We start from the raw sequence: 20,431 nt of genomic DNA on the forward strand, positions 1-20,431 counted from the left end.
GTAATGAATACAAAAAGTTAGCATGTAGGTACAGCAAGTAATTAGGAAAGCAAATGGAATGTTAACCTTTATTGCAAGGGGAGTGGAGTATAAAAGGGAAACCTTGCTACAAATGTACAGGGCATCGGTGAGACCGCACCTGGAGTACTGCATACAGTGTTCGTCTCCTAACTTAAGGAATGATATACCTGCATTGGAAGCAGTTCACAGAATGTTCACTATGCTGGTGTTTGGGGTGAAGGAGTTGTTTCATGAAGATAGGTTGAACAGGTTGGACCTATTCTTATGGGAGTGTAGAGGAATGAGAGGTGATCTTATTGAAACATTCAGGATTCTGAGGGGGCTCGACAGGGTAGATACTGAGAGGCTGTTCCCTGTCGTGGGGGGAATTTAGAACTAGCGGGCACAGTTTAAAAATAAGGGGTCTCCCATTTAACACAGAGATAAGGAGGAATTTCTTTTTTCAGAGGGTCAACAGTCTTTAAAATTCTTTTCTACAAAGAGCAATGGAGGCTGGGTCATTGAATGTTCAAGACTGAGTTTTGATCGACAAGGGAGTCAAGGGTTATGGGGGCTGACAGGTAAGTGGAATTGAGGCCACAATCAGATAAGCCATGATCTTATTGAATGGTGGAGCAGGCTCAAGGGGCCGAATGGCCTGCTCCTGTTCCTATTCATGATCTTATAATTACAAAAATACACACATGATAATGCACGTAATTTGTTATTTTCCATCTCCTGCATCTCCCTCCCAAGCCAGGTACCTGATCAGCTACCAGGATACCTATTGAATGACTCAAGGCATTGGATAACTTGCCGTGCAGAAAAACAGAAACAACTTCATAAATTGAATGGTTGGGACAGTAAAGACACAAATTGGTTCTGAGAGGAACATGGAAAATTTCTGACCCCATTACAATACATTGGGATGACAGACTCAGTGGCACGTCACAACATTATTAGCGTCATTGAAAGGGGAAGGAAAGTCTATGAAAAAGGCAAAAAAAAGAGATGAGTATTTTCTATTTGAAAGGATCCCCATCTCAACCTGAAAACAAAAAGACACAAAAATCTGGTACCTGGATTGAAGCATTAAACTCTTTTGCCGCATGGAGACCTGCCACTGATTCTGCTTCTTATAACTTCGTACTGGCTTGAGAGCTATTCAGGAGGAGTCTATTCTCAGAAAAAGTATTATTGCAGAAAAACACTATCGGTTGGGCACACAGAGTGCGTGGCGAGCTCTGCAAGGCAATAAATCTGATGGTATTTCAGTACAAGCAGCCTATATTTTTAGAACGATTATAAGTTGAGAAAGACATACAGCAAGCAATTTGAGTAGAAAGTACTCCTCTGCTTTGTCTGATCTCCAAAATGCTCACTGAAATCTAACCATTTTAAATCTTGGCAAGATAGCATTTTACCAGTGCAACTTGTTCTCAATGTTTCAAGTCGCAGGCGTTGGGAAAACCCACTGGTCCACACGCACACACTTAACAGTCTTACTCTCAGCTGGGAAATAAGTCATTCAAGAGCTAACTGGGTGGCACTTGATGTATGAAAACATGGTAATTAGCTTGCTTTCAGTGTGATTTTACCCAGAAGCAGTAGCATTTCTAAATAGAACAGAAAAAATTCAATGCGTTCCAATATAAGTAGCAGCATTTTTCCCCTCCCCGATCCAATTCCCTTTCTCTCCATGGTCAACTGTCAGATGCGTCAATCTGGCAAATAGAAAGTCAATATCTCAGTAACTTCCCATACCAACACACCTTGTTCATCCGACTGGCTATTAGAAAAGTTGAAAAAAGACTCAATGCTCTATGGTGGAACAATCTCACTTTAATGATGAATACCTGAAGTCCTCTAGGCAGACATATGGTCGGCTATCCTTAATCGATGCTACACCATCTCATTCGTCTCCCCCACCAATAACCCAATTCCACCCCAAAAAATTAAATAAGTACATTTAAATAGGTGCTCTTGATCTAGAGATTAGGTGGCATGTAAGCAGCCATTCGTCTACATCTCAAAAGGCAAGGCCAAGGGTGAAACTACCATATAAAAGGAAACTGCAAGCACATCAATGTTCCATTCATGATGAGGGACTTGCTAAGGTTTGAAAATGTAGGAGACACATTTACTTAGCTGAGACAAGAACCACCCACCACTCTCCTTCATTCTCCCCAATTATGAAGATTGCCACTCATTATAGATAAGATGCTAGACAGCTGCATGGGACCACTGGACGTCTCCACCCAACCGCAAAACTCAGGAGGAATGGCCCTGGTACTTCTATCATGCTAGGAAGCTAAATCTGGAATACAAAGCTGAAATCTTCCTGGTTTGTATGGTCCACAGGCCCTACTGGACTGTTGCTCATTTTTAAGTTGTTCATTTTAAAAGTATCACAAGGCTTTGTTCCAAAGGCTTACTGTACTATGGAATGCAGTACTGAACCATACAAACTAGGAATGCCCCACAGACACCAGAGTAGCAGAGAAATCATACAACTGGCTTCAGGTTCCCCAACCAAAAGAAATCTGGCCTATTTGTTTTTGGTGTTACTGAGAGATGTCTGCTTTACTGATACAGGATGGTTTCAGAGGATACTCAATACAGGATAATTCTTCAGCACAGACTCCACAAAAGTGAAGTGGTTTAAGTAGAATTCATTTTATCACAAATCTTGTCATGTCAAATCGTAAATTATCTGCATTTACATACATGATAATAAATGCTAGTCCCTTACAAGCCTGCAGTGCATAAAGGGTGTCCAGTGGAAGTTACGCAGGGAGCAATATATAGAATCAAAACTCTGCAGGTGCAATGTTTTGAAAGCCACATTCTTCATATCTATGGTAAAATTCTAGATAGCCTACCACAAATGAAAATGAAACACACTCAAGTTTATGGCTGTGCCCAAGGGAACAGAAATGTGCTTTCCATTGGTATAGGACACAATCATGCCTTACAAGTATACAAGAAACACAAAGATGCTATGTCACACAGAAACCAGGATTTGCCAAGTAGTTTTGCAAAAGAGCAAAGTATAACTGCACCATAAATCAATTGTAGACGTTTAGTGCACACCTGACAATAGTTTCAGTGTAAGCCATATTCCTCAGCTGCTACAGTTCAATGCACATACTTACCTGAACATTTCAGTGAGTTCTCCCTTAAGCAGAGCAACAACGACTGGGAACCCAATGCAGGCAGGTACCAGGTACAGTAGAGCAGGCTGGCAATTGAAAACAGAAAAAAAAACTTTATATACTCTGTTTTATATCCATAGTTTAAGCCAAATAGCAATATTTAGAAAATAAGTGCTCTTTAGTGAGTTTTGTTGTTACAAAATGACAGTTGGGTTTGCGCAAATATTTTCAGAGTGGATTCAATCACATTTCTCTATGCAGCAGACAGTACAATACAATCATCTTCCACTCCCCTGGAAACTCATCTTGAAAAATACAAATTGCAGAGCCACTTGTAAACAATTGGGATTTTATTCCTTGCTGTCGCTTCCATTCTTCATGCAGCTTAAACTGTTTGGGTCAATACAATGTCACCTCTCAGGGCAGAAGATTCTCTATTGGGACAGAGGCCGTTAAAATCAGTTTTCACCAATAAATTCCTGGGCAGTTTCTGGATGGTGAATTGGTAAAGAAAAAAAAAGTTTTTTTTTCCATCTGACTGGGAAGAAAGAGAGAACTTTCCCATTGTTCTATGATCAAAAATTAAGCTCTTCAATGTGCACCAAATGCAAGGGTGCACACTGATGAGCCTTCAGAATGACTACAGTCATGTTATTAACAAAAGTTTAATTGCAAGCAGTGATGAAATAGTATTCAAGGAAGATATTGCAAGATGAAACTTTAGCATAATATATTAGGCTTTAAAGTAGCACATGACAATAGTAATGTGAAGTATAAATAATTTTCAAAGAATAACTTTAGTAGTCAACAATTTGTGACACAGAGCCTATTCACAAATACGATAGATGAGCTTTACTACTGAAATAGCTCAGCAGGGTTTTAAGACAGTGGAATAAATACTTGGAGCCAATGATCGTTGTATCCAAATCTGTAAATAATTGTGGGTTATCATTTAGCTCGATTGTGCCAGTTAATTTTTGCTTGCTTTTGCAAAGTTTAGCCAAATTCAAAATAAAGCGCTTACTTTAGACTGTTATTTTTGCTTCCTCCAATTTTCAAGCTAAAAATAACTGAAAAACGGTCAGAAAATACACATGTTCTTAAACTGGCAACAAAATTGACTTTAAAAGATCTATAAGTGCACAAGTTAAGGAAAAAAGTGGCAGCTACATTAAGTGGTCTGTATCAAGGAATTAATTGCAAGTGCTCTTTACAGTCTTCTCTCAGACCTGATATGGTAATATTACAAAACAAAACGGAAAATGGGGGAAACATAAAGGTGAGTCAAAATCTGGAAAGAGAGAGTTAAGACCAAGACATTTCAGATTTAGACCCGATAATTTTTTTTATTTTTAAAGATATGCAGAGGAATCCAGATTTCTGAAGATATTTGTAGTGACAACCTGCAACAGGTTACTAAAGGTACTAAATTCCTTCACTGTCACTGGGTCAAAATCCTGGAACTCCCTCCCTAACAGCACTGTTGGTGTACCTACACCACATGGACTGCAGCGGGTCAAGAAGGCAACTCACCACCACTTTCCCAAGGGCAATTAGGGATTGGCAATAAATGCTGGACTAGCCAGTGATGCCCACAACCCATGAATGAATAAAAAAAATTAATGGGAGAGATATATAGAAAAACCTATCAAATTTTCATCCATCAGAATTGGCTCATGGAACTAGTGAGGGGAAGGGGAAGGGAGCAGAAAACAATATAAGCTCAATACACAGCACTAACACATTAGATGTTGCTAGGGAAGTATGCATGCTTTATACAAGATCGTACATGACTGCAGAAAATGAGAATAATGGGACACCAATCCACAAGAGATAGGAAATGAACACATTGGGTTCTATATAGTGAACCAGAAAACCAGAATACCTAAAACTATCCAGAGGGAAGGGAGAATCTATATTTGCAGAGAACGAGCTCAGTAGATAAACAGCGCATTGAAAATACACAAATCTCTTTATTTTTGCTGAGAGCACACAAGATAATGCTGCTTTTTAGTTTGAATATCAATGCAACTCAAAAACTATGGTACAGGCTCGCTTGAACATCTCCTAAAGAGAATGACAAGACTAGGGTCGCACCCTTAAATATCAGGACAGAAGCATTAAAGAATGAGCAGGAACAATCAAGTTGTGTACCAGCAGATATGTTACTCTCATCTAATATAGGCAACAGTGTGGAATGAGAAGGATTTAGTTCTTATTCTCTCCCCCAACAACCACCCAGTGTAAGGATTTACCAGATTGTCGGAAAGTGGAGCGTCATGAAAATATAATAATTTTCATAATATTATTGTGATTTATTATAAAGGTAGGTTAATAGTGAGGTTTGGATTCGTTTCTCCGTGTGAGGTTGTGTGTGGGGGTTTCAAATTGAATTGCAGACAGCTCGTCTGGAGCTTTTATAAAAAGAGAAGCTAAATTTGAAATGCTAAATACGTAAACATGGCTGAAGTTTTAGAATGTGAGGAACAATTACATTTTTAGATAAACCAGAGTCATGAATTTCAAAGAGATGGTAAGGTGTTACACTGGAATAATAGTCCAGTGACAATACATCACTAGTCAACAGAGGCGAAGCCAAACAGTGTGTTTATTTTTCCCAAAGGTTACTGATAATATGAGTACTATGGAAGGTTTATATTATGGGAAAAGTAAAGTTGTAAAGGCATACTGGGGCAATGGAATTTACATTAAAAAGGAAAAAACCTGTATAAAGGAGATGAGGTTTTGCATAAGGAGAAGGCATTCTAAGACCTAACAAATGTGAAAAGCCTCCAGCTTCTATGCATCAAGCTGCAGTCTACAGGAGCCAAAGCCAAGAAAACTCATTATGAATGTCCCTGTCCAGGGTATTGTGAGCTTTGCCTGGATCTGTTGAAATCCATCTGGTTTACTGTTGCCTTAACGGAGGCGTAACTGGGAGTCAGATTAATTACGGGAGCAAAGAGTTACCATAGCAGTAATTTGTAAACCTATGTGCTTAAAATTTTTTCTTCTATTAATAAATGTTTAATTTAGTTTTGTCAAAAAAAACCTCTAAGACTCACTGTACTTATTGCTATTGAATTCAAGGCACACATCTCTAAATAAAACTACAAATTGCACAACAGTTGTGGCAGCTGTTTCAAGTTTCCCTCTGGAATTTGAGCAGCTCAGCATTTACCATCCGCTGTGCCATTGCAGAAATCATTATCCACATGAAGCAAAGACAAAGAGGAAAAATGCAAAACCAAGGAGCAAATTATGATAAGAAAAGTTGTTAGGCAAATTAAATGCCTTAGAACATAAGCAATTTTGTTATTCTTTCATGGGATGCGGGCATTAGTGGCAAGGTCAACACTGTTGTCCATACTTAATTGACCTTCAGAAGGTGGTGCTAAGTCACCTTTTTGATTCGCTGCAGTCCATCTGGTGCAGATACACAGACATTGCTGTTAGGCAGGGAGTTTCAGGATTTTAATCTTGCAACAGTGCAGGAAAGGCAACATAGTTCCAAGTCAGGACGGTGTGTGGCTTGGAGGGGAACTTGCAGGTGGCAGTGGTCTCATCCGTCTACTGTCCTTGTCCTTATAGGTGGTAGAGGTCGCAGGTTTGGAAGGTGCTATTGAAGGAGCACTGGCAAATTACTGCAGTGCATCTTGCATACAGTATACACTCCTGACTCTGTACGTCGGTGATGGAGGGAATGAATGTTGAAGGTGATGGATGGGATACTGATCAAGCAGGCTGCTTTGTCCTGAATGGTGTTCTGCTTCGAATGTTGTTGGAGTCAAACTCATCCTGACAAATAGAGAGCATTCCAACACATTCCTAACTTATGCTCTGTAGATGGTAGACTGGTTTTGGGGAGTCAGGTGGTGAGTTACTCTCTGCAGAATTCCCAGCCTCTGTACTGCTCTTGTAGCCACAGTATTTATATGGCTCGTCCAATTCAGTTTCTGGTCAATGGTAACCCACAGGATGTTGATAATGGGGGATTCAGTGATGGTAATGCCACTGAATGTCATGGGAAGGTGGTTGAATTCTCTCGTTGTTGGAGATTTAGCACGGCAATTGACAAGATCCCACATGGCAGATTGGTCAGGAAAGTAAAAGCCCATGGGATTCAAGGTAATGTGGTAAACTGGATAAAAGGTTGGCTTTGGAACAGGAAACAAAAGGGGGTACAATTGGGAAATTTGCAGATGACACAAAGATTGGCCGAGTAGTGGATAGTGTAGAGGATAGCCATAATCTCAAAACGATATAGATGGGTTTGTGGAGTGGGCGGTAAAGTGGCAGATGGATTTTAACATAGAGAAGTGTGAGGTCATACATTTAGGGAGGTCAAGCAGTTACAGGGATTACACAATAAATGGGAATATATTAAGAGGGCTAGATGAAGTGAGAGATCTTGGCGTACAAGTACACAGGTCCCTGAAGGCAGCAGTTCAAGTAGACAAGGTTGTAAAGAAGGCATATGGAATGCTCTCCTTCATTGGAGAGGTATAGAATATAAAAGTAAGGATATAATGTTGGAATTGTATAAAACACTGGTGAGGCCACAACTGGAGTAGTGTGTGCAGTTCTGGTCACCACATTATAGGAAGGATGCAATAGCTCTGGACAGAGTGCAGAGGAAGTTTACAAGAATGTTGCCAGGGTTAGAAAAGAGTAGCTACGAGGAGAGATTGGATAGGTTGGGGTTATTTTCCTTAGAACAAAAGAAGGCTGAGAGGTGACTTGATTGAGGTGTACAAAATTATGAGGGGAATAGATAGAGTGGACAGGATAAAATTGTTTCCCTTGGTGGAGAATTCTAGAACCAGGGGACATAGATTCAAGATAAGTGGCAGAAGGTGTAGGGGGACATGAGGAAGAACTTTTTTACGCAGAGGGTAGTAGGTGTCTGGAATTTGCTGCCCAAGTTGGTGGTAGAGGCAGAAACTCTAAACTCTTAAAAAGTACCTGGGTCTGCACCTTAAGTGCTGTAAGCTGCAGGGCTATGGGCCGGGTGCAGGAAGGTGGGATTAAAAAGGGCACCTGGATGTCCTTGGGCTGGCATGGACAAGATGGGCCGAATGGCCTCCTTCTGTGCTGTAACTTTTTTATGGTTCTATGATCATTGCCTGGCACTTGTGTGGCATGAATATTACTTGCCAGTTATCAGTCCAAGTCTGAATATTGTCGAGGTCTTGCTGCACATGGACACAGACTGCTTCAGTGTCCGAGTCATTTTTAACTGTACTCAACACTGTGCAATCATCAGGGAACATCCCCACTTATGACCTTATGATGGAGGAAAGGTCACTGAAACAGCTGAAAATGATTGGGCCTAAGAAGCTACCCTGTGGAGTTCATGCAGTGATGTCCTGGGACTGAGATGATTGGCCTCCAATGACCACAACTATCTTCCTCTGTGCTAGACATGACTCCAACCAGTGGAGAGTTTTCCCTCATTCCCATTGTCGTCAAATTCCAATCAGAACTGATCGGGTCTCACTGTATTGTCTGAGATCCATTATTCAGAGCATGAAAATTGAAAGCCTGTCACATACACACAGGGGCAGGTGGTGGCATAGTGGTACTGTCACCGGACTAGTATTCCACAGACCCAGGTTAATGCTCTGGGGACCCTGGTTTGAATCCCACCTCAGCAGATGGTGAAATTTGAATTCAATAAAAATCTGGAATTAAAACATCTGATGATGACCACAAAACCATTGCTGATTGTCGTGAAAACCCATGCCCTTTAGGGAAGGAAATCTGCTGTCCTTGCCTGATCTGGCCTACATGTGACTCCAGTCCCACAGCAATGTGGTTGATTCTTAAATGCCCTCTGAACAAGGGCAGTTAGGGATGGACAATAAATGCTGGCCTAGCCAGCGACACCCACATCCCATGGACGAATTTGTTTTTTTAAAACTACAATCTTGTATAGCTGGTTCACAATAACTTGGAATCAAGTTTAGATTTTTTTCAAAACTGAAAATTGAGTCACCACCTAAACGGAATGCTGTTCAAAGATGGGGTTGGATAGAAGGGAGCCATGAAAAAAAAAGCCAGAGTGACTAGCCACATGACTCTACAAACAGGTAAGAAGAATGCTTATTACAGTGTACAATTTATCAAGGTAGCTAAACTACTTCAGCAATTTACAATAGAATGTACTCAGAAAGGAAGTTTTCCAACAATGGCTATGGTGTCCCATAGCAGAGCTTCCCAGGTCTTTAGAAAGGGATGTGAAATGTCAATTGCTTTCTCAATTACTGAACCCAGAATTGGGGGGGGAAAAAAATTAACAAGTGAATTGCAAAACACAAATCCAATAAAGGTAGTTCAGGTTATTGCATCTTTTCACAATTTTTATACTCCATCTGATAAGGGTAGCCGAGGATGATTGGCAACTGGAGACAGTATAACAGGTTTGAGGGAGAAAATAAATCAGCAGCGGCATGTTGCGATAGGACAAATTTGGAATATTTCGTGGGAGGACAATAAAGTCAAAGTAAAGATAATGAAGCAGCAACCAACATTGGTTGCAAAAGTCACAAGCTGCCCAGTTTATACAACTAGAATCAAAAAGTACAAAGTAGGAGACCATGAAGCACAACTCACCTGAGCATGCTTGAAAGTGTGCATTACATAAATGGTAAGTCCAAGACCAAAGACATAAGCAAAGAAGCTTGTGTAGAAGTATGTCCGACTATTCTTCTTCAAACTGGGCCAGAAGGAGTGAGGAAAAAAAAAAGACAAGATGTCAATACCTGCATAATATACTCATTATTTTCAGCAGAATTTTAATTTGGAAGGGCATGATTAGACTGAATTTTAACACTCGAATCTCATCAATGCAACCGCTATGTAGCCTACAAGCGTAAAATAAAGAATAAGCCAAATTTAAAATAAATTGTAGGCATGTTACTTTGTCGTTCTATGCTGCTTGATATTCCCTAGTATATTACAGCAGCTTGGAGTTTAATCTGCAACTACTTCCCTCAATAGCGTAGCACATTCATCCAATGGGCAGAGTCACAAAGAACAAAAAGGTTCCCACATTTTATCCGCAGTCACTGCCAAGCCAGTGCATCTTGGCCAGGATGACAGGGCAATTGACCTCAGTGTCCCAGGTTTAGGATAGGAGGGAGTGGGGGAGATTGGGGTAGTGGTGGGAAAGGAGAACAAAAAATGTCTGGTGCAAGTACGCAACATATAGGAATAAGGTTGAGAAGCCCCTCTACTCAACATTCACCATCTTGTCTCACATATGAAAAATACTGAGATACAGAAGGTACCATATTACATGAAAGGAATCAATGTTTTCATGGAAGGGATAAGAGGAGAGATTGTTCTTCCCTTTCTGCGAATTATGAAAACAAAAACGTGCAAGAGAAACTGGTGTGCACAAAGCGGCCAACTGTAGATAATGTAATCTCCATACATTGAACATTTCCAACATTGTCAAAACGACAGAACTCCAAGTAGCTAGATTATACCATAGCACATTTGAATATATTTCATTTTACATATACATACATTTCATTTATGAAGTTGCAGGTTTGCAATTGTCAGTTAAAACATTACTATCATGGGCAATTTCTATATCCTTTAATTAAGCTGCAAATACCTTCCTTTAAACCCAAGTCGGCTTTTTCAGCTTTATTTGTACAATAACTGATGGGCTGTGCAGTTTTATGAGGATTAACAAACCTAGTCCACTATTAACTCACAAATATAGGGCAGATCTCTTCCCTTGTGCACACATGTGGAAGATTTTAGTTATATTCAATTTTCTTCAATCATGTATTCAAGCAGCTTACCTCACATCAAAACGCAGCAGAAGAGCAATGAAAATTCCTAAGGTTAGAGGAAAAAATAGAATTAGATTTCTCTCTAAACAGAATTGCAATGTGATTATAGTTAACTTTGACCTTGGAAGGGTCGCCAAATATCCAATGCATCACCACCATCAGATTTGAATTATTAAAATACATAATGAGCTCAGAAAGGCTTAGGTGTTAAAGTGGCTTAAAGTAGCATCCCCATTATCCCCAACACTTAGGCTGGAATCCAGTTAGACATATATCATTATTTTTCTTTGGCTCCACCACTTCTTACATATCTGGAGTAGACCTCCATGATATTCAGAGTCTTTCTGCTACCTCCCCAAAGAGGCAATTCTTCATGCATAAGCCAAGATGGTGAGGGTCAGCATTACACACAACTGTAGGGAACATTCCAACCAAGACCAATCCGGCCATCACCTGATGCTTCCCTGTCAGCTCCGCAGGAATCAATAGGTAGTATCAAGAGAAGGAATACATGATCATTTTCCCAGCCCCATTCTCTGGGAGAATAATCCTAACTATAACACTGCTACTGCTGCCCCAATGGAATTAAAGTCGCTTTTACACGGCTCATGCTGCCAGAGCTGAACACAAGATGATTACTGAGGTGCAAGGACATTTGGCCCATCTTAATTACTTCACCGAGAGAGACCTTAAAGTATCCCCTTCATTTCTTAAATGAGACCGTGGTTTTAATCTCCAATACACTACCTATAAGTCTATCTCATATATTGAGTATTGCTGAAAAAAAAGAGATATGTCTAAGTTTCTCGTCTTGCACTCATCAGGACATTCAGGAATACCAATGTAGGGGGGAAAACAAAAATTTTTACTGTATGTGAAGAGAGTGTCGATTGGTTAGCAAGTGGCATTGCCCTGAGGAATGAGTTAGCAAATGGCTGGCAATCTTAAATTGGTTGTCAGCATAATTCTTAGCATATTGAGAATTATTTAGCAAACATTGTCCAATCGCAGAATCACATCTAATGTTGGACACTGTTTCGCAAGATCGTCAGTCGGGCTTGCAATGTGGCGCATGTGTGTGCACTGGAAGCTAAATATATTAATACACAGGACCCTATTCTTTACAGACAGAAAGAGCATGTATGCACATTGCGCCTGTTTCAGCTAAACAAAATAAGTGACAGCCATTTGCTGACTCATTTCTCAGGGCAATGCATTGACCAATCTGGGTCAAGCTGCCTGGTTTAAATTTCAAACAATGCTTGGTAGTTAACTGTCAATCACCTTCAGTGGTGCATTCTCCATGGCAACGCCACTTGCCAATCAGCAATCTCTTCACATCCCAGTATAAATTGTCATTTTCCCCCTTATATTGGTATTCTAGCGAGATGAGTGCAAGATGAAAAGCTTGGACACGTCTCTTTTTTCAACAATGCTCAAGTGCTGTACTACCAAACAAATATATTGAGTACCCATTCTAAGAAGAATAATCCTGATCTAACTTACAATTGTTTCATATAAATCTATTTAATACCATGAACTTAGTCCAAGCTTGTTGATTTTCAGTGTACGTTTATTCAAAACACTCAGCATTTATTTATACTTTTAAAAAAATGTTATTTCCTTGCGAAACAACTGAATTAATTACAAATATACCAATTAGGAGAAGTAGGCCACTCAGCCCCTCGAACCTGCTCCGCCATTCAATAAGATCATGGCTGGTGGTTGATCTGAATTTGACTTCAACTTCACATTCTTGCCTACCCCGATAACCTTTCACTCCCTTGCTTATCAAGAATCTATCTAGCTTTCAAGGACTCTGCCTCAACCAACTTTTCAGGAAGAGAATTCCAAAGTCTCACAACCCTCAGAAAAACATTTCCTCATTTGTCCTAAATGGGTGACCCATTATTTTGAAATAGTGACCCCGAGTTCTAGATTCTCCCACAAGAGGAAACATCCATTCCACATCCACCTTGTCAAGTTCCTCAGGATCCTATAAGCTTCAATCAAGTCACCTCTTACTCTTCTAAACTCCAGCAAACACAAGCTTAGCCTGTCTAGCTTTTCTTCATAAGACAACCACTCCCATTCCAGGTAATAACCTAATAAACCTTCTCTGAACTGCTCCTAATACATTTACATCTTTCCTTAAATAAGGAGACCAATACTGTACACAGTACTCCAGATGTGGATTCACCATTGCCTTGTGTGACCGAAGCATAACCTCCCTACTCTTGTATTCAATTCCCCTTGCAATAAACAATAACATTATTAGATTCGTGAATTACTTGCATACTAACTTTTTGTGATTCATGCTCTAGGGCACCCAGATTTCTCTGCAATCTCTCACCGTTTAGATAACTCTTTTTTATTCATCCTGCCAAAAATGGACCACCTCATATTTTCCCACATCATACTCCATTTTTGCCAGATCTTTGCCCACTCGCCCAACATATCTATATCCTTATATAGCCTCCTTATTCCTCTTCACAACTTACTTTCCTACCTATCCTTGTGTCATCAGCAAATTTAGCAACTATACCATTGGTCCCTTCATCCAAATCATTTATATAAATTGTGAAGAGTTGAGGCCCCAGTACTGATCCCTGTGGCACACCACTCGTTACATCTTGCCAACCAGAAAATGACCCATTTATGCCTACTGTTTCCTGTTAGCTAGCCAATCTTCCATCCATGCCAATATGTTACACCTTACACCATGAGTTTTTATATTCTGCAATAACCTCTGATGAGGCACCTTATCAAATGCCTTCTGAAAATCTAAGTACAGTGCTTCCATCGATTCCCCTTTATCCACAGCTCCTGTTAATTCTTCAAAGAGCTCCAATAAATTGATTAAACATGATTTCCCTTTCACAAAACCATGCTGACTCTGCCTGATTACCTTGAATTTATCTAAGTGCCCTGTTATAACATCTTCAAGAATAGATTTTAACATTTTCCCTATGACAGATGCGAAGCTAACTGGCCTATATTTTCCTGCTTTCTGTCTGTCTCTCTTTTTAATAAAGGAGTTATATGCCCTATTTTCCAATCTAATGAAACCTTCCCCGATTATAGGGAATTTTGGAAAATTAAAACCAACGCATCAACTATCTCACTAGCCACTTCTTTTAAGACCCTAGGATGAAATGTGTCAGGATCCTGGGCTTGTCAGCCCACAATTCCAACGATATGCTAAGTACCACTTCCCTGGTGATGGTAATTTGCTCGAGTTCCTCCCTCCCTTCCAATTCCTGATTTACAGCTATTTCTGGGACGTTACTTGTATCCTCTAGTGAAGACTGATGCAAAATACCTATTCAATACATCTGCCATCTCCTTATTGTCCATTAATAACTCCCCAGGCTCACTTTCTATAGGACCAACACTCACTTTGTTAACTCTTCTTTCTTAAATATCTATAGAAGCTCTTACTATGTCTTTATATTTTTAGCTAGCTTTCTCTCATACTCTAATTTTTCCCTCCTTATTAATCTTTGTCATTCCTTGCTGTTTTTTATATTCTGCCCTTCTTCTGACCAGCCGCCAACCTTTGCACACTTACATGCTTTTTCTTTAAATTTGATACTATCTTTAACTTTTTTTTAGTTAACCACGGATGGTGGGTCTTCCCGATGGAATTTTTCTCTCATTGGAATTAATCTATTCTGTAATATCATCTTAAATGTCTGCCACTGCATCTCTATTGGCCTATCCCTTAACCTAAATTGCCAGTTCACTTTCGCTAACTCTGCTTTCATGCCCTTATTTAAGTTTAAAATACTCATCCTAGACCCACACTTCTCTCCCTCAAACTGAAAGTAAAATTCAAACATATTATGGTCACTGCTACCTAGGGGCACCTTCACAATGATGTCATTAATTAATCCTATCTCATTGCACAATACCAGGTCTAGTACAGCCTCCTCCCTGGTCAGCTTCAGAACGTGCTGATCTAAGAAATTCTCTCGAAAACATTCTATGAATTTGTCATTTATGCTACTTTTGCCCATCTGATTGTTTCAATCTATATGTAGATTAAAATCTCCATGATAGCCGTCATACCTTTCTGACAACCCCCCACTATTACTTCTTTGATGCCCCAGTCTACCATATGATTACTGTTAGGGGGCCTGTACACCACTCCCACAAATGACCTCTTGCCTTTATCATTCCTCATCTCTACCCAAACCACTTCTATATCCTGGTTTCCTGAATTTAGGTCAACCCTTTCTATTGCGTTAGTGTCCTCTTTGATAAACAGAGCCACCCCTCCACCTTTTCCTAACTTCATATCCTTCCTAAAAGTCATACCCCCAATCTATGCCATCTGCAGCCATGTCTCTGTAATGGCTATTAGATTGTACTTATTTATCTCTATTTGTACCTGTCCCACAGTGCCATGGCCAGCTTGCTCATCCAACCTGCAGACCTTGTTTTTGCCCACCCAGGTTGTGAACTTCTCAAACCTGTTTGACAAATACAAAGTCTGAGCCTCTTCCACAACTGTCTGCTCAATTCCTTTACCTGCCTCGCTCATGGTCACATCCTCCTGTCCCTCACCGCTGATGAAAACAGACAACCTTATTTTAACAGGTGTGACCGTCTTCGTCATAACAAAGCGTCCAGGTATTTCTCCCCCTCCCTTATGTTGCGCATTGTCTGCAGTTTGGGTTCCAGATCAATACCCCTGATCTGGAATTCCTCTAACTGCTTACACTTTCTACATGTTTGTCCTGGCTTGCTTTGGTGTCCAAAAGCTCCCACATTCCACAGTTGCAACATTACACCTATCCTGCCGCTGTTACTTATGTTATTTGCTTAATTTAATTAAATTATTTTCTTAATTAACTTAGAGTAACTCCTATGTATACTACAATTTACAATGCTTATTAAATGCTTGTACCACTGACAACTAAAAGTTATACATTTCTTAATTACACAGGTACGTGTTTTAGGTGTTTATTCTAATTATCTGATTTTAATTTTAAAGTTTTTATTATTTATAGACCTACCTTAACTCCTGTCCCCCAAGCTGGCTACACACTGCCCCTAACGCAGCACTTACCGGCCAATCAACTTACTAGTTTCCTGTGATGTCACAGTTTTTATTAAACTGTTGGCTCACAGCAGCTGAAATGGTGTGCTCCTCAGCTCCCGACTGTCTCCCTCAGGTCCACTCTGACTCCCGGGAAGGTAATTTGCATTAGTTCTCTTGTTTTATTGAATTTAGTCACTTTAAAGTTTATTAGCATGGTCTTGGGTTATTTCTGGCTTCCAGATCATGTTAAACTTGAACTATCCTAAAGTTCCTGTACACCAGATAATGCTCTAAGTTCTATCATGTGTTTATTTTCTGGGCATTAATAAATACCACATCAAGAGGAGTTTTGACGTACCTCCAAATAATCTCTCTGCTGGTCTCAACCAGCAATAAATCCAAGCTAAAGTTGCAAGATTCATTGCTCTGTCATTGTTTGGACATGTTTAGCACTGAGTAAAATTTAAGAGCCATGAAGTCTTGCATCAGCTCCATTCTTAGCTATCTCAACGCCATTCATCAATTTTCTTTTCTTTGTGCCACACCTAACAGTTGTTTACATGAAATTTCACCTGCCATTGTTTCTCCCACTTGCACATTTGGCCTAAATCATGCTGCCTCTTCAGTTTCTACTGCATCTTCAGTTTGGTATCATCTTGCATTGATTTTCCGAATCAGTCTATTTGTGAAAATTAGAAACAACAGTGGTCCTAACATTGAGTCTTGAGGTACCCAACTTATTATTTATCATCCACCCCTCTCCTCACCCACTAGCTGATCTACTCTAATGAGCTCTCAATTTTTTTCTACCTTGCACCCAATTTATCCTTCCCCTAGGTTTACCTTCAATCTCCACAGACTTTGAGTTTAGATAATAGTCTTTAATGTGGATCTTTGTCAAAATCCTCTTTGAAGTCAAGGTATACCATGCAAGGTTTTCCACACTCTATTTAAATGTTACCCTCCTCAAAAATGTTGGAGGTCAGTCAGGTAGACTCTCTTTCTGGATCCATGTTGACTGCCGTTTACTAGGTTTTACCTAGATAATTCTCATTGCAAATGATAATAGCCGTCAATGAATGGAAGCAAAATTAATGAGTCCGTGGTTACTGTGTCTGTTTTTGTTACCCTTTTACCTATTCGGACCTTGATGAAATCCTCGCTGCCATCCCAAAAGAAGAAAAGATCATCTTTCTGGGGGACTTTAATGTCTGTGGCTCCAATGTCTGGAGCAAAACCATTGGGAAAAATGGGGTGAGAAAAGCAATGCAAGTGGTGTCCTTGTGCTGACAAAGCGCTCAGCGTGGCCTCATTATAACAAATACCCTTTTCTGCCAAAAGTACAAATCCAAAACCACAAGAAGACATCACAAATCAAAGCATGTCATCTCATTAATTATGTAATTGCTCAGTTCAAGATTTAAGTGATGCCTGTATCACGCGATCCATGCAGGGGACTGATGGTGCCTGCTGGACAGATCATAGGCTGTTTAATCAGTGAAAAATAGCCACCTAGCACCAAGACGTTCAAGGCCCAAACGTCCAAGATGAAGATGTCTCAGCCGTAAAGCAGCCAACGAAAAAGTGGAATTCCAAGTGTAGCTCACGATCAACCTGGAAAATCTTCATACCCAACTCAATTTCGGAATAGTGGGATCAAATACAGTGCTGTACTAGACTCCTGTGGCCAGACCATTGGGTTAGAGCATCGTCGACACCAGGACTGGTTCGATGAAAATTACTGCTGAAATACGTGAACTCCCGGAACAAAAATGAGCAGCCTTCATTGCCTGGCAGAACAACCCAAGGTTGCAAGTCAAGAAGGCAGCATTCCAACAGCTCAAGGCTGACACCCAAAGACAAATCCAGAAGGCGGCAGCCATTTGGTGGGAAGAGAATGCCCAAGAGATCCAACAATAGGCTGACCATTGTCACATGCAAAGCTTTTTTTGAAGGTACCTGGGCCATTTACAGGCCAAGGTCAAATGGACAAAATCCTCTTCGCTCACAGGATAGTGTTTCTCTTCTTAATGATGACAATACCATCCATCAACACTGAAAAGAACATTTTCAACAACTTCTCAACCGTGAATCCACAGCTTCAGCTGATACTCTCCAGGTTATCCCCCAGTACCCTGTACAATCCAAGGGTAAAACATCATCCATCGGAGAGCTGCAACAAGCAGTCAAATGGATGAAAAAAAACCAACAAAGCCTGCGGCCCCGACCAGCTGAAAGTTAGTGGGCTTTTGTTCATATCAAGACTCCACACATTCGTTCTACAGATTTGGGAGGAAAAAGAATGCCTCTCCCCACCCCACCTTCGTGGGCAGAATTTTCAGGTCGGCAAGCGGGGGCAGGGCACGCTCGCCGACATGTAAGATGACGCGCGGTGACGTTGGGCGGGCGTCCCAACGTCACCGTGCATCATTTAGGTTTTCAGTTCGGCGGGCGCGCAGCCAACTCAGCTGTGCGCCCGCCGAACTGTCAAAGGCCTATTAAGGCCATTTAAATATCAAGTGAAGTTATTAACTGAGCTGCCCATCCAACCTTAAGGTTAGCGGGCAAGCGAAGAGCCCAGGCGGCCTTCGCATTTTTCATGGAACCTCATCCACGGGCGGGATGAGGTTTCATGAAGGCTTTACAAATTAAATTAATTTTCTCATTAATGTTCCTTGACACTGTCAAATGGGGGGTCTTAAAATATTTTTTCTTTATTTAAATTTTTAAACCTTAAACTAATCTCCCTGAGGCACCTCTGTGCCTTGGAGATTTCTGCGCTTTTACGCACGCATGCCCCGCCTCAGAGAAATCCACCCCCCCCCCCCCCCACTCCTCCACCTGCACAGGGAGCGCTCAGCGCTTCCGGGTGTGCGTCATGCTAGGTGGGCCTTGATTGGTCCACCCATGTAAACTGGCGGCGCGGCCCCGATTGGGTTCACCCCCGCACAATGCCCCGATGGGGGAAAAGTTCTCCCCCATGAATGTAACAATTCTAACTACAGGGGGGTCCTCACTTAAAGCTGTGGTTGCATTCCTGAAAATTGCGACTTTTAAGCCAAAGGACTTTAAGTGAGTCATAGATTCCTATGGGAACCTACGTTAAAGTAAGAGTTGGGTCCTTTGGATATTTCCTGCCTGGAAAAGCCAATGTCTAAGTTGAAATACTGTACCATAAACGTGCAACTCTGTGCATTCATAGCTGAAGTAACTTGAACAACAAAATAAAGCACTGAAAAAATGTAATATACAATGTGAAACGTTCTTTAAAAATTACAGTACACCCACCTACAGTACAGTACTTTTAGATTGACCGGCTCCATCAAGTGGCAGAAGCTGGTCAATGCAGATAGCTGCTGAAGTCCTAGCACTACCTGCACAGACCGATTCCTTCCATTAGATGGAGCTGAGGACTTGTGTGAGTTCAGCTGCACATCCAGCAGCAGGAGCCAAGACAGCGCAGGCACCAGCGGGCGCAGGCACCAGCGGGCGCAGGCACGGGGTTGACAACAAAAGTTTAAGCGCTGCAGGAAAGATCATGTGAGCAGTCAAGCCACAGAAGAGGAGGTCTGTGGCAAATGATGTTAAAGTGAAACTGGCAACATTAAATAGGTATATTGATATTACTTTATTAAGCACGTTAAACAGGGTCTTACTGTATCTTCAATAAGGAACATAAATCATGCTGTGGAAACTATTGAGGTATTTCCCTCTTGACCAAAGCAGGGAAAATCCTGACACATTCGCCTGAATTGCCTACTTCCTGTGGCCGAGGAAATCCTCCCCGAGATAGTGTGGCTTTAAACCTTCCAAAGGAACTTTACCATAGTCTTTGTTGGCAGAAAATACAAGAAAAATGTTGAGAACAATGCCCTCTTCATTGCATTCATTGACCTGGCCAAGGCATTCGACTCAGTCAATCACGAGGCTCTGTGGATTGTACTCCAAAGATTTGGATGTCCAAGATACTTCCTCAGAATCCTGAAACTGATGATATGACTCCAACTGTCTTGAGTGGGAAATCTGAAACAGACACCTTCAAAATCCAGACCAGTGTCAAGCAAGGCTATTTGACAGCCCCTATACTATTTACATTCTACCTGACAGTGGCAATTCACCTCACCAATTCACCTTCTGGTGTCAACACTAAATACCATCTGGATGGAAAACTCTTTAAACTTAATCACCTCGGTGCCAACACTAAACACTCCACTACAGGCACACGTGATACACAGTTTGCGGGTGGCTACAGTGTCATTGCCCGCTCTGCATCAGGTTTGCAAACCACACTCAATCCCATTAATTCTATATACAAAGAACTCAGCTTCTCCTTGGATATTGCCAAAACAAAACTACTTTCAACCCACACCTAGTCAGCCAAATAGTCTACCTCCCATATATGTTGAAGGAGACACTCTGGA

At 40.9% G+C, this 20,431-nt stretch overlaps 2 protein-coding genes across 3 annotated transcripts in view; one reads left to right on the plus strand and one right to left on the minus strand.

Annotated features, from left to right (window-relative positions):
• Positions 1-20,431, plus strand: part of LOC144688419 (rho GTPase-activating protein 39-like) — a 551,921-nt gene that overhangs the window by 270,235 nt on the left and 261,255 nt on the right. The gene's annotated exons all lie outside the window — the stretch shown is intronic.
• hm13 (histocompatibility (minor) 13) overlaps positions 1-20,431 on the minus strand; it is a 78,164-nt gene that overhangs the window by 20,590 nt on the left and 37,143 nt on the right. For both annotated transcript variants that reach the window (XM_078554914.1, XM_078554913.1), the window contains exons 9-11: positions 10,973-11,009; positions 9,771-9,873; positions 3,156-3,241 (exon numbers count right to left, since the gene is read on the minus strand). In XM_078554914.1, coding sequence (XP_078411040.1) covers positions 3,156-3,241; positions 9,771-9,873; positions 10,973-11,009 — 226 coding nt within the window. The remainder of the gene's footprint in view (positions 1-3,155; positions 3,242-9,770; positions 9,874-10,972; positions 11,010-20,431) is intronic.

This window comes from Cetorhinus maximus, chromosome 13, assembly GCF_964194155.1.
Source record: "Cetorhinus maximus chromosome 13, sCetMax3.hap1.1, whole genome shotgun sequence".
In the NCBI taxonomy this organism is placed as follows: Eukaryota; Metazoa; Chordata; class Chondrichthyes; order Lamniformes; family Cetorhinidae; genus Cetorhinus; species Cetorhinus maximus.